Below are 15,013 nucleotides of genomic sequence, written 5' to 3'. Positions count from 1 at the left end.
GTTCAAGAGCCATTTATACAGGTTCACGCCAACAGGGTCGTACTACGTACCAAACCCAAATTCATGCCCAAAGTAATATCGCAGTTCCACATGAATCAGACTATTGAACTGCCAGTTTTCTTCCAAAACCCACAAACTGTTGCAGAAAGGGCACTACATACACTAGATGTACGGAGGGCCCTCATGTACTACATCGACAGGACTAAACCCTTCAGGAAGACAAAACAACTGTTCGTTGCCTTTGCCCCACACCACAAAGGTAACGCCATCTCCAAAGCAGGGATAGCCAGATGGATAGTTAAGTGTATTCAAATCTGTTATCAAAAGGCAAAACGCACATTAACTATTCCACCACGAGCCCACTCAACACGCAAGTTGGGGGCTTCCATGGCTTTTCTAGGAAATATTCCCCTGCATGATATATGCAGAGCAGCCACATGGTCCACTACACACACATTTACAAAACACTATTGCGTAGATGTGCAGTCAAAACAGCAGGCAGCTGTAGGACAGGCTGTTCTCAAAACACTTTTTCAGACCGCTGCAGCTGGCACGGGTAGCCGCCGCCAATAGAGGGCACTGCTATGTATTCTATGCACAGATATGAATTCAGCAGCCCACATGCCTCGAACTGAATATGCTACTTACCAGTATGCATCTGTTCTTGGCATGTAGGGCTGCTGACATTCATATCGCTCTCCCTCCTCCCCGGCGCCTGTAGCAGCTGCAGCTCTCAGAATTAATGCAAGCATGGTCATCACTTTCTGTATCTACTCCATCACTGCCACAATGGCGAAAAACAATCTGAGGATGGAGAGGATGCCCATGCGCACTGTAGTCCAGGGGAGGAGTCACCTATCCAAGGATACTTCGAAGACTCTTCCAGGACAACAACGTGCAAACATCCGGACCCAACACTAGGCGGCGATCTATGCACAGATATGAATGTCAGCAGCCCTACATGCCAAGAACAGATGCATACTGGTAAGTAGCATATTCATTATAGGCAGTAATAGCACACAGTTGTTTGCCTTTGTTCTGGGGCCTCTGTAAGCTTTGCATCGGCCTCATGAGCTTTAGTCTGTGATCCTCCCTCGCTAGGGAAGAGTTGCACCAGGCATGGTGTAACCAAGCAGCTGCTCTGCTTCAATTATACAAGTGTGGCCATACTGCAGTGTCCTGGAGGCAGAAGGTGGCTATCTTCAGACAGCAGCCCTCTTCTGGGATGATCAGCAGTAGGTGGGCTCTTCTGTCAACAACTTCCTTCTGGACACGTCTTGGGTCAGTCGCTTGGGCATTCCTGGAATGAAGCATCAATGCAATCCTCTTACAGGCATTTCAGTGACGCCAGTTGAGCTTTTAACAACTCTGTTGATAGACGCTCATCACCAGGGTCAGCTGCTCGTGTCTACACCAGTAGTCTGCTCCTCCTGCTCCTCACTCTTTCCCCCTTCTTCAAGGCAGGACTCTCCAGGTGGCTCAGCCCAGTAAATAGTACTTACTCATTCAGTAAACTGTCCCCTCGCCTGTGAGAAGCTGTCTGTCAGGCAATCACTATTTCTAGTTGTGCAGTGTCGTCTGGGTACTCAATGGAGCGCCCCCTCCTTAGTCTGCGAAAATTTGGAACTGGAATAGCAAGTGGTTCAACAGCTCCTGTGTAGGAAGGTGGAATCTGACTACATGGTTGCCCCCACTTTTTTTCCTGGTGTTTTGATGGTTTTTGACTAGTCTGGCTGGGATCCTGCTATTCAGGACCCCAGCCTATCTGCTTACTCCCTTAAACGACATGGAGTGCATATTAGGTGCACTAGTGATTGCATACTGTGGTGCCTTATGAGTCCCTAGTATATGGTACCTTAGGTACCAAGGGCATAAGTACTTCGCAGGCCTACTAGGGGCTGAAGAATGTATTGTGCCACCCCTGGGAAGCAGACTAAATCTGACACCACAGGCCTGCTACTGCAGCCTGGGTGAGGTGGTGGTAGCACTCCTCACTGAGATATAGGTGCACTGTATCTTTCCTGCACACACATTTAAACCTATCAGTCACCCCTAAGGCAGGCCCTATCAATCCTGAGGGCAGGGTGCTTGGTTTCCATGTGAGAGGGTGCATCTGCCTGAGCAGGGCCCCTCTGCAGCTCTCAGTCCATTCTCTGTAGCTGTTTGTGGATGCGGTTAAACCATATACTCTTAAGTGCATTATAACCTTGCGCTAAATGCTAACTTTGGGAAAGCTGCATCAAAACATGTCGTATTTGGTGTCAAATGCTTTGGAATCATACCCCCACACCAGTAACTGGTATGGAAGTATGATCCCACCCTTCTAGAGGGATAGACCTGTACCTACTGTGGAAACACGGTAGAATCCTGAAGAGCCCTGGCATCACAAAATGGATGCCACCAGTCACAGACACTGGGCTGCCCTCCTGCTGAGGACCGAAACTCGCAGTGGAGTGAGCCCAACAATAGGTATCCTGTCACAGGAAGGTGTGACCACCTCCCAGACAGGGTTTAGTGTATTGGGGCTGGATGGGTGCACTCCTAGAGTGCTTTGAAGTCCTGCACTGGGGGAGCAGTAGGCTCCTCTGTGCATACACCATTTCAACCTGGCTCAGGGGCTACCTGCCCCTGCTCTGGCGCGAAATTTGACAAAGGGGAAGTGGGTGTAGCCACCCACTCCCCTGACCCTCCCATAGGTGGGGTCATAGACCTAGGCCTTCCTTTCCTTTCAGTATAAGTTAGGAAACCCTTGCCATTGCAAACTAGATATCCCTGGACGACGCTCTGAAGAAGAATCCTGGACCTTCGCCGTCCATGACCTCTGGAAGACGGAAGAATCTCCCTTGGAGTCAAGGAGTGACTCCCCTGCTTGGCAGGCACCAAATCTTGCAATCAACGGTCACAAACTTTCCCACTCCGGCCAGAGTCCGAAGTCCCTGCAGCCCAGGAAGAGGATTCCCCGACTTCTCCAAGGCCATCGTGAGTCCCCAGCGACGCTGAGGCAAGTGGACCCCACGAGTGACGAGGAACCGCAATCCCTGGGTACCATGCACTATTTTCGAGTGCAACCCCTTTACGACATTCTACGAACTTCTGCATTGGACCACGTGTGGTCCAAGCCTCCAGCAGGAATCCCTCCAAAGATCAGAGGCCTACTCCGTCCCGACTGGCTGTGGGCCCCTGTTGAGTGAATCCTCCCGAGACGTCTTTGCGATACCTGCCGGTTGGCTGGTGGGTCCCCAGAAGACTTTTCTACAGTTCCAAAGGGCTCCCCTGGTTGCTCCAGGCCTGCAATGACTTACCCTTGCTGGGTGAGTCCCTCAGACCTTGCTGGTCTGCACCGCTGACTTTTTATCCTTTCCACGAGACTTGCTGTTACCAAGGCTTGTTGGCCTCAATCTGGTCACTGACACCGCAGTAAGCTGCAGACTTCGTGGGACACGCCGAATTTAGCTCCTGGTCATCGTCGACGCCTCCTGGACCTCGTGGCTGAAGAGTCAAGACACCCGTGGATCACCTGAAATCACCCGATGACTGCGCATCCACTCTCTGCTTCTCCCCCGGTACTGACTACCAGTTCTGGCCAGTGCGGACCCTAGCCAGGGGCTCTGCATAAAGTAATCAGACCCAAGCCAGAAATCCTCTCTCCAGATGCATGCGTTCTATGACCCCATATATAAAGTTCCAGACTGTCAAAAGCTTTTTCTATGTCGACTGCAAATGCAGTTTTGAGTGCGATAAGAGGCGCCCAATATTGAGTGCAGTGTTGTGACCCAGGATAAATCCTGCTTGGTCGGGATGTATTAATTTAGTCCTAACCCAGAGGAGCCTTGATGCCAAAATTGTACTCAATATCTGGAAATCCAGATTTAGCATCGACAATGGTAAATAAGCTCTGCAGTCATGGGCTGGTTTTCCTGCCTTTAGGAGTGGCACCACCAGGGCCTCTTGCGTGGTGCCAGGGAGGAGCCCATAGGTCTGGCTGCCGCATATAGCTCCACTAGCTTTGCGGCTAATTTATCAAATGTAGGTGCCATAAACTCCACTGGGAGCCCATCCATACCCAGAGTCTTACCCCTTGCCAGTCCCTTAATAGCTGCTCTCCCTTCCTTTATATAGATTTCCACGCCCAGGGCCTTTGCTTTGTCGATTGTGAGGGTCGGTAGGGGCAATGGCGCCAGTTTGTCCTGGATGAAACCTTCATCTTGCCCTGCTGTACTCTTATAGAGAGTGGTATAATAACCCAGGAAATGGTGGTTGATGTTATCCTGTCTATACCTCTGAAGCCCACCCTCATCTTCAATTTCTACTATGAGAGAACCTCTCTTCATGGGGTTAGCCAACCGAGCCAACAAGGAGCCTGTGCAGTCCCTTTCAGCATAGGCACTTGAGTTGCCACTTTCTCCTTCGAGTCTATCGGGGTCTGCTGTAAGTCTGGGTTACCTAGTCTTTGTTGCTCCACCTCCCGCAGTTCCCTTTCCGCCGCTTCCCCTTCTGTCAGAAGAGTTTTCCTGGTCCCTATCAATGCCGCTATACATTGACCCCTAAGAATAAATTTGAATACCTCCTATTTCAGTTGAGGGGAGGTAGCCATGCCATAATTATCTGCACAGTATTGCACTATGTTCTCTCTAATCTTTTCTAGGTACATTTGATCCTGCAGGGACTCTGGTTTGAGTCACAAACTAGGAATGGAGGGACCAAACAGCTCCCATTTCAGCTGTAAGAGGACTAGCTTGTGGTCCGACAGCGTACAGGTCAAGTATTTGGTGTTGGACACTAAGCTGTGGATTTCAGGGGTACACAGGAAGGTGTCAAGTCTTATATGAAATTTGTGAAGTCGGGAAAAGAATGAAGATTCTCGGGTCTGGGGGTGAGTTTGGCTCAATGTGTCTATTAATCCCCACTCTGCTTGCCAATCTGCAAATGTATGAGCTGCCCAATAGGCCGGTGAGTCCCGCAGCGGGTGGGTGTGAGCAGTCTGCCTGAGGACCTACTACACAGTTGAGTCTCCATCCCCCGCCCCCCCAGGATCGTGGAGTGAATCGGGTAGGGGCTAAAGGCCCTGAGAAGCTTGTCAGGAAAGCCCCTGCTCTAGACCATATATATTTATTATTGTCACTACGCAGCTGTCTAGTCTTCCCGTCACCACCACATACTTGCCTTCTGGATCTATTCGATCACCCATGTGCTGAAAGGGAACACCCGCTCCGACCCAAACTAAGGCACCCCTGGCATATGCAGAAGAGGTCATATAGAAAGCCTGGCCTCTCCACCTGCGTTGCAGTGCTGCCCCCTCCTTAGCTAACAGGTGTGTCTCTTGCAAGAGAACTATGTGGATCCATCTTATTTTTGGATAAGAGAAGACTTTATAGCATTTAGACATGGTATGCATTCCTCTGATATTCCAGGAAAGGTCTTTATTAGTCACCTGAGCAGCCATTTATCTAACTCCTAAATGATCGTAGGGCTGCCACGATCCATGTTAGCCCACTGTGCATGTGACGATGCTCCCTTAGAGATCCCGATCATATCTGTCCCTAAGTTGTGTCTCATGACACCCCATTTAACAAATAAACAGCTACTAACTCAACACCCCTGCCCCAGGACAAGTAGGTAGATACCCCCATCCAAACCTGTAGTGAACTAACCACTGTGTGTGGGAGCACCAAGGGCTACTCTGAGGTGGGGGTAAAAGTGAGTGCCGGCCCCTACGGTGGTTCCACACATCCAATGAGTAGAAACCCGGAGATTGTCTTAGACTCGGGGGAAATGAGTGTACCCCCCAATCCAATGAGCAGAACATGTGGGACCAGAGGTCTGCAACACGTAGGCTACCTTACACCACTCCCATTAAATGATTTAATTTGATGTCTCAGGAGTTACGTGTGAGAGGGCATGGCTCGAGCCTTTCGAAGCACTGGATCTGCGATCGGAGTCCGTATCTTGGGCTTCCACTTCTTCCGGCTGGGGCTCAGTGCCTAGTCTACCTCCACTTAGCAAAGCAACTGCTGGATTTGGTTCTGCAGTGGCATTGACTTTGCGATTCCTGACTGGTTCCAGGTTACGGTCAGGAGTTCAACCAGTCCCACACCTCCTGCAGATTAAAGAATCGGGCGCCATCCAGAGTTACTGCTCTTAACCTTGCCAGAAACAACATGACGTATGGGATCTCCAGTTGCCTGAGCTTCTTCGTAGCACTAAGTAAGTGGAGCGCTGGCATTGGAACTCCCTAGAAAAGTCCAGATAGATTCTGACACAACCAGGTGTGGCGGTGCTCCTGGGAGCAGAGGCCTTGCGGACAGTCGATGTGCTTGTTCAAAAGCGTAGAAGGAAGAGAGGCCCTCTGTCGCCACCTCTTCTCAAATACATCTCTCCAGGTAATCCATCGTATTATTGCCCTCGTTGTTTTTTTTTTTTTACTCTTTATTCAGGGGTGCCCGAGACGGGCAACACAGATACACCACCAGGCGAGGCAGGGGCCGCACCCACAATGCCTCACTGGCGTTCGCTGTGTTATGCCCGCAGCCTCTGTTTGGGGGCAGGGAGCTTGGCAGCACTCCAATTACCTGCCGCCACACCTGCTCCCCGTGAAGGTCACTCCACTCGACTCCCGCAGCCAGTCCAGGCTGCGCAGCCCTCAGCAAGGCACTCCGCGGCCAACACCACAAGCTGGGGGCCAGGGGCCGCAATCGACGACGGACAGTCCATTCCCCATCAGCATGCTCCTATGACAGGAGCAGAAGGTAAAGGCAGGCTAGGGGGGAAGCCAGTTCAATGCACCATATCACCGATCGTGATCTGGGGTCGTACGCTCCTCCATTTCACTTCCGGTGTGGATCGCCGGGCAGGGCACCTGGAGCAGTCGTCATGCAACTGCACCATGTGGAGCGTAGCACACCAACCAGTCCTGAAGAGCAGGCTATCCTGGTCCAGGCAGCCACTGCTGGTGCTCTCACTGCTGATTGTCCACACCTCTTCATGTCTGCCAACCCACACCCCCCAAGAAAATTATTTTAGAGGAACATTAACAATTTAAACTGATCCAGAGACTTTTTTAACGTAGCTAAGAAAGATGATGATCGATCACGTAAGGGTGATTGTTCTGGAAACTTTTTGTCAATAGTGAGAAAGGGAAAAACCTAGTGAGGTTCACAAAGTGGGTTATTAAACTGGGTGATGTAGAGGGAAGACTTAATTTAGGTTTATAAAGAGAAATTGGTGATTAGTAAATCTATAAGTAAATACATTCAAAGACAAAATGCATAGAGTGAAACTGAAAATAGGCAGCTAAATCAATTGATCTGGTGATGTGAGAGTGGATGATGGATGGCAAATAACTAGCATTAATGTTAAATGCTTTCTAAACGAACACTAATCTATTCACTGATACTGACCTTAATAGAGGAACAGAAATTAAGATGACATTGGACTGAAGTTTGAAAGAGTGTGTTGGAGAAGAGGAAAATATTCATCTGACCTTGCAAATATTGAATATTTTATAGCAGTAGTCCATAATAACTGCAGTAATTGCCTCTATAAAGGTTCATAACGAATTGGAGATAAAGCTCATGTTACCACTGAAGTAGAAGAAGAGGATTGAAATAGGTGATTGGGATGTTGTTACGAAAGATGGAAGGATTGAATCTGTATATTACATAGCAGTTTGAATGTAAGAAATAATTTCCCATCCAGGCAGTTGCTAGAGGGATACGGGTATTGAGAGAAGCCGAGAAAGAAACTGTGGAAAAGTGTCCATCTAAGTCGTTGAATTAACAGGATAGAGGTGTAGTATAAAGAGAAAAACAAGGGGCTCAAGTTTGCCATATAAAAAGCGGAACTAAACAGGAAGGGGGTCCCTTCAAGGAAAGCGAAAGAATAGACAGAAAGAGGTTATTGAAGCCATTTCAACGGGCTACTAGATACCCAAGAAAAAAAAGACTTGGAGTAGAAGAAAGTTTGACAAGCTTGTTTTGTGTAAAGATAATATTGTTTATAGTTAAAGTAAGCTGGAAACTAGTAAGCGGCATTTCTCTATTTTTCTGGTGGTTATTTGAGACCATGATTTACCATTTTCTTTAGAATGCATGAATACAATTGCCTAAATGACCTAAAGCAGATACAGTGCATTCAATAGTTTCTGGAAATTCTATACAGTTTTTTTCCAGTAATTAGCTTCAGTCAATTTCCAGCATAATATTGTAATAATTCTAGATCTAAATAGATTGTAGAGCCGAACAGTAAGTTGTGCTTAATTACAAAGTGATTTTCGTTCCATAGATTTTCCAGAATCCCACAGCCATGATGCAACAGCTATTGACAACATCTCGCCAGTTAACACTCGGAGCATACAAGCATGAAACTGAATGTAAGTATTGGTAAAATGCATACAGTTACATGAATCTTTGTTTCGTTGAATTTGGTTGTCCCATTTCAAATAGATTTCTAGGAAAGCTTACATCTTACCTTTAGAAAACTAGGTTTTTGTTGCAGAACCTCCCCTCGTCCCCACACACACACAAACATTTGCCTGGTATCTGGTGCAACTTTGACTGAAAGTGTGCAGGGTTCCTGCTAACCAGGTCCCCAACCAGTGTTCTTTCCCTAAACTGTACAGTTGTTCCACAATGGGCAACCCCTTTAGAATCCATTGTAATTTCCTAGTAAGTGGTACCCCTGGGTCCTTGAACCTAAAAAGGGTCCCTAATGGCTGCAGGACAACTAGTGCCACCCTAAGGGACCCCTCACCAAACTCATGCAAACTGCCATTGCAGCCTGCGTGTCTTGGTGCAAAGAAAACTGAAGAGTCACCATGGCACACACCTCTGTGTGCCAAGCCAGCAAAACACTGCATGTGGTACAGGGAAGTCACCCCTGCGGCAGGCCTTACAGCCCTATGGCAGGGTGCACTATACCATTGTGAGGGCATATCTGTGAGTGGATATGTCCTGGTGATCTCTAAGGTCACCCTTAGATACTACAAGTGCACAGGGAAGCCATGATGAGTACATGGGATGGACACTCGTGATTATGAGATCCCCAGCTACATGATGCATAATGCACACAGAGGGCACTTTAGAGGTGCCCCGGGAAAAACTACTAGTGCGTTGACTGACTGGTCTCAACCAGCCAGCCACTCTAGACAGGGTTCTGACCTCCTGAGGTGAGAGCCTTCGCTCTTGGAGGACAGAAGGAAAGCCTGCTGCCTTTGAAATGCGACCTGTGCCTCTCAAGTTAGTGGACGATGCCACCCGGCCCTGTCCCCACTTTTTGCGCAGCAAGGCAGTCAGTAAAATTAGTTAGCTCTGGAGGTGCGCCCACCCTCAGCCAGCACCACCTCTAGGTCTGGCCAGCTGATGTGGAGCCCACTTTTCAGCATTTTTCATCTTGTATTGGAGGAAATTAGCCTATTCGGGTCAGGGTTATGCCCACTTCCCAAAGGTAGTGGTCATATAGAGGGTGAGTCACCCTACAAATAGGCAGGCCATTGGTTACTATCTGGTACTTCCCTTAACCCCCCTAAATTGAGTATTTGGATGGCACCCCTCACCCCAGAATTTCAGATTTGACGGGCCTAAAGTCGAAGAGGACAAAGAAAGAAGAGCTGCTGAACCCGAGAACTAAGTGCCTACTGCGGAGTTTTGGCGCGAACCCCTGCCTGCTGCTTCAGACTTGACAATCGAGTTGAACTGTCTCGTCCTGGCCTCTAAGAACCCCAGAGGACTACCAGCCTCCGCAAACTTCCCAAGAACTCCTTCGGAGCAGAGGAGCTACTTCCCTGCAGACTGAAGGCACCGAAACTGCAGATTCCAGTCCATCGGCTTGCTTCTCCCTGGCCCGACCGGCTCAGCACTCAACCAGGAAGAGGTATTCGTGCTCTGGAAGGTCAGATCTGTTTTGACTACTTCCATCAAATCCCCCCATCCTCCAAGTGTGGAGGCACCAAGATCGCCAGGAACTGTGCAGTACCAGTCCCCGGGGTACTGAACGACATACAACCAACACCGACTTCAAAGAGTCCAGTCAGGACTCCAATTATACCAGAGCGCAACAGTCGCTGAGGGGCATACAAACCCCCTAAGACCCACTTCGAGAGTGGCCCAGCAGTCCTGAAATTGCCAGTCAGTTGTTGGCCCCTGACCGCGAAGAGCACCTTTACACACTGGGGCAGGCGAACCTACCTGCTCTGCACTCAGCCCTCACCGACAGGGTAACGACGAACTGGCTGTGCTCCCTTATCCCGAAAGGCCCTTGCGGACGGAGCCAACATTTGGGAGCTCTCATACTTGCTTCCAAATCCCCTTGTGCAGCCTGTCTTTAGCGGGCCCACCTTCCCCATAGCGCACCAGCTACCAACTCCCTGCTCCCAGCAGAATACAAGACGCATCCAATGAACTGTTGGTAGAACATTAGACCTTGGCTTCCTGCTACGCCAAACCCGGAAGGTGACCCCTACAATCAATCAATGATGGGTTTGTAGAGCGCAAGCTACTCACCGGAACAGGTCTCCAGGCGATGAGGGATGGGGAGGAGAAGGGGGGTAGGGGGTCCTGCAGTTTCCGAGTAGGTCACGGAGTTCCATCGAAGAGCCAGGTCTTGAGGTCCTTTAGGAACTTAGGAAGTGATGGAGTCTGTCGGAGGCGTAGAGGGAGGGAGTTCTATGCCTTGGAAGCGAGGAGGGAGAAGGAGTGTCCTCCTGCTCTAATTTTCTTGATGCGAGGTATGTCACGAGGGGGAGCTCGGCCGAGCAGAGAGAACGCTGGAGAGCGTGGAACGAGAGGCGGTGGTTCAGGTTGGCGGGTCTGGTGTTATGGAGGGCCTTGTGTGCGTGAGTGAGAAGCTTGAAGGTGATTCTCTTCTGGACCGGGAGCTAGTGTAGAGTCCGTAGGTGTTGACTGATGTGGCAGTGGCGCGGTAGGTTAAGGACTAGTCTAGCGGCAGCATTCTGGACGTTCTGGAGTTGGCGGGTGCGGTTCTTGTTGATACTGGCATAGAGTGCATTGCTGTAGTCCAGTCTGCTACTGATGAGAGCGTGCGGGACGGGTTTCCTGTGTTCGGGGGGATCCAGTTGAATGTCTTTCAGAGTAGGCGGAGGGTGTGGTAGCAGGGGAAGGTGATGGCGTTGATCTGGTGGTCCATTTTGAGTACGGAGTCCAGGATGATTCCGAGGTTGTGTGCGTGGTCCGTGGGGGTCCCCGAGGGCGGGGGGCCACCAGGTGTCGTTCCAGGCGTCGTGGTGTGGGCCCATGATGAGCACCTCGTTTTATCCATATTGAGTTGTAGGCAGCTGTTCTTCATCTATCTGGCGATGGCTACCATTCCGTCTTGGAAGTTGCATTTGGTGAGGTTGGGTTTGTTGGATAGGGAGAGGATGAGTTTGGTGTCGTCTGCGTACGATGTGCTGTTGAGTCCGTGTGATCTGACGCTGGATGCAAGCGGGGCCATGTAGATGTTGAACAGGGTCAGGCTGATGGAGGATCCTTGTGGGACTCCGCAGGTGGTCGGAGTTGGTTCTGAGAGAAAAGGAGAGAGTCTAACCCATTGCATTCTGCCAGAGAGGAAAGAGAGGATCCAGTCGAGGGCCTTGTTCCGGATTCCCGCGTCGTGGAATCTGTGGGCTAGGGTGCGATGGGAGACCGTGTCGAAAGCCGCGGAGAGGTCTAGGAAGATGAGGGCTACAGTCTCTCCTCTGTCGAGGAGGGAGCGGATGTCGTCTGTTGCCTCAAGAAGGGTGGTTTCGTGCTGTGGTTCCTCCTGAAGCCTGATTTGGGGGGGGGAGTAGAGGATGTTGTTCTCTTCTATGAAAGCGGCAAGTTGACTGTTGATGGCTTTTTCCAGGACTTTGACCGGATAAGGAAGTAGGGAAATTGGTCTGAAATTTTTGAGGCCGATGGGGTCCGCCGATCATTTTTTCAGCAGAGGGTTGATCTCAACGTATTTCCAGTCATTGGGGAAGGAGGCAGTCTCGAAGGAGCGGTTGAAGCTCGGGCGATTATGTCTGCAGCTCTGTGGTAGATGTGGTGGAGGTATGGGTCCGTGGGGGTGCCGAAGTGGGTGGTCTTCTTCATTTTCAGGGTGTCTTTGATGCTGAGGGCGGTCCAGCTGTCTAGGTTCGGCTGCGTGGTGCTGGGAGCGGTGGGAGAGGGTTCCTCGTGGGGGTTATTGTCGTCGAAGTTGTCATTGATGGTCTTGATTTTATGATGGAAAAAAGCACCGAGTCTGTCGCAGAGGTCCTGGGAGGATGTGATGTCTGTGGACTCGCTGTGAATGAGCGAACTCTTTGATGATGCCGAAGAGTTCCTTTCTGTTGTGTGCATTGGTAGAGATTCTGTCCTGAAGTGCTTTCTTCCTAGTGAGTCTGAGTTTGTGGTGGCTGTTTTGAAGTTGTCGAGGTCTGTAGGGGTTTTGGCGTTCCTCCATAGCTTTTCGAGTCATCTGCAGGTGCGTCCGTAGTCTCGGAGTTCAGTGGAGAACCAGCTGACTCTTGGCGTGAGGGTTGGAGGTTTTCTTGAGGGAGCGAGGGTGTTCGCACAGTCGGCAATCCAGTTGTGTAGAGGGCGGGCGGCGGTGGTGGGGTCATGGCCTGTGGCGGTTAGAGCGGAGCTGCTGAGGGTGGCGGCGAGATGGTCGTTGGAGATCTTGTTTCAATTCCTGTGCTGGTGTGGACGTCTACAGGAGATGTTGGTTTTGAAGGTGAAGTGAACACAGCTGTGGTCCGTCCATGGGAGTTCGGAGGTGTGGCTGAAGGTGATGGAGCTCCCTGCTGTGAAAATGGGATCGAGGGTGTGTCCTGCGGAGTGCATTGGTTCTGGTACGATCTGCTTGAGTCCTATGATGTGAAGGTTGTCCAGGAGGGTGGTGGAGTTTGGGTCCTGGCAGTTGTTGAGGTGGAAGTTAAGGTCTCCCAGCAGTTTGTAGTTGGTAGAGGTGATGGCATGCGACGTGATGATGTCGGTGATGGAATCAGAGAAAGGTGCGCGGGTCCGGAGGTCTGTAGATGAGGGTGGTGGATGGGTTGGTCTGTAGCTTGAAATGGAGGTGTTCAATCAGGTCTGTGGGCCCGTCGGTGTAGGTGCTCAAATGATGATGGGCCTTGTGGGCGATGGCATTATCTCCCCCAGGGCGGTCGGGCGATCCTTACTGGTGAATTTGTATCCTTCTCGGATGGTGATCGCGGTCTGGTCCGAAGGTGGTGTTCGTCCAGGTTTTGGTGTGGAAGGCAATGTCTGGGGAGGTGCTGTCGAGGAGGTCCCAGATTTCCGTGGCGTGTCTGTGGAGGGAGCGGACGTTGAGGAGTATACATCGCAGGGTTTGTGGTGCGGTTGAGTTGTTGCTGGAGGGAAGCGGAGGGTCCTGGGCCTTGGCGGAGGTGAAGGAATGGCAGCACTGATGGCAGGTGAAGGGTCCATGTATTTTGAGTGGTGAGGAGAGCTTGCAGTTGTTGTTCTTGCCGACGTTGAGTTCATGGAGATCCGAGGGGCTGTAGCGCTGGCGTGCCGGAGGGCCAGGGTTCCTGGCGCTGGTCGCAGACGGGCACAGATGGGAAGGCGCCAGCGGCACGCCCGCTACATGCGGTCGCCATTAAATAGGGGAGGGGGAGGGAAAGCGCAGCTCTGAGGCGGGAGCAGGAAGCAGCAGGTGGAAGGGGCCTCAGGGGGAGTAGCAGCAGCGGGAAAAGGCCGACGAAGTGGGCACGGAGGAAAGGAGGAAAAAGGCAGCAGGTAGGCAATGATGTATTACAGACTCTACGACCCCAAAAGGGTGCATCTGCATGGTCCAAAGGCTTGCTCTTGCACCAGTAAAGTTTGCATTTTTGTATTACAGCTGATACTAAAGAAGTTTTCACTAATTTGGAGCAAAAGAGTATGTCTTGTGAACAGACCCTTTTTACCTTCGCCAGATTCTACCAGTTGATTTCATTCTGGTTTCAGTAATTTTAAAGAGGTATTCGACATTCTGAGCATTCTAGCATCTCCCCATAAAGAAAAGGTAGCACTGTGATGTATTAAGGAGAAGTGAATGCACTTGTGTGGGTGTTTTCCCCCTTTGCGTCAGTTGTCACCGTATTCTAAATAGATTAGATAGATGCAGCTGGGGCAATAATGGAGGATGTGCTCTGGCTGTTTCCTGAGGATAAGCCTGGAGGTTGAAGTCTTACTGATAAAGAGGCAAGTGATTTCCAACAAGCTCATACGTTCGGCAACCTATGTAAGTGATCTGTCAACTAGGTAGGTTACACCCTGCAGAGTTTTTCTCAGGAGGTATGTTCGGTTGAGACTGACTTGTCTCTGGCCGAAGGCACATAGAAAGGTTACCAACCTCCCTTTCTCCAGTACTAGTCTATTTGGTCCTCACACTGGTGAGAAGCTTCAAAGAGGTAAGACGTAGACCGAACTGTGCACTCTGTGGTGCTCAAACCGAGAAGGCCAACCTCTTTTTACAAAACAAACTTGTGGAAGTGTAGATTTATTGTGAGTACAATTAACAGACCACTAGTCAGTTTAAGCAACTAGGTCTAACTGACTAGATTACAACCGTTAGCATTGTGTTGTCAAACATGACATAGTCAGAGTTCTAATGATGACCTAACCTAGGCACAGTTCTAATACTGACGTAGCACAGTTCCATTAGCATCACGTTGAAACCTCAAAACTGTAAGCACCTATTCCAGTGATGTCATGCCTTGAAGTAGGAGAAGACAGTTTTCCATTTGAAACACCTCGCCTTGCCCTTTTTCCTTCAACAGACCCTCTTGCACTTCTCCAAGGAGAGGTGGCAAACGTGTCAGAGAAAGATGCTGTGAATTTCTCCCTGTTGTGTGTCTCTGAACAGGGGAAAGGAGTCTATTTCAAATATTTCTGGAGGACAGAAGAGAAGTATGGTATCCTGGGTGTCATGGTGATACTTTGCCTGTGACACCTAGCTCTTCTAGCTCATTGTTATGACATGGGAATGTTCTATGTGTTACCAAGGTGAGAGAATGTAATGATTTGAAGTGGGTTCCAACAGCAGG

General features: G+C 50.1%; 1 protein-coding gene across 1 annotated transcript in view; it reads left to right on the top strand.

The window, feature by feature from the left end:
• The window catches only part of LOC146855946 (YEATS domain-containing protein 4), a 142,348-nt gene that overhangs the window by 108,503 nt on the left and 18,832 nt on the right, over window positions 1–15,013 (top strand). Inside the window, exon 6 of the mRNA XM_085653902.1 lies at window positions 8,281–8,368. Within this exon, the coding sequence (XP_085510028.1) occupies window positions 8,281–8,368 (88 nt within the window). The remainder of the gene's footprint in view (window positions 1–8,280; window positions 8,369–15,013) is intronic.

Source organism: Triturus cristatus, chromosome 4_1 (genome assembly GCF_964204655.1).
Source record: "Triturus cristatus chromosome 4_1, aTriCri1.1, whole genome shotgun sequence".
In the NCBI taxonomy this organism is placed as follows: Eukaryota; Metazoa; Chordata; class Amphibia; order Caudata; family Salamandridae; genus Triturus; species Triturus cristatus.
The sequence above is the reverse complement of the archived record's forward strand: the minus strand, read 5'-3'. Positions and strand labels throughout refer to the sequence as shown.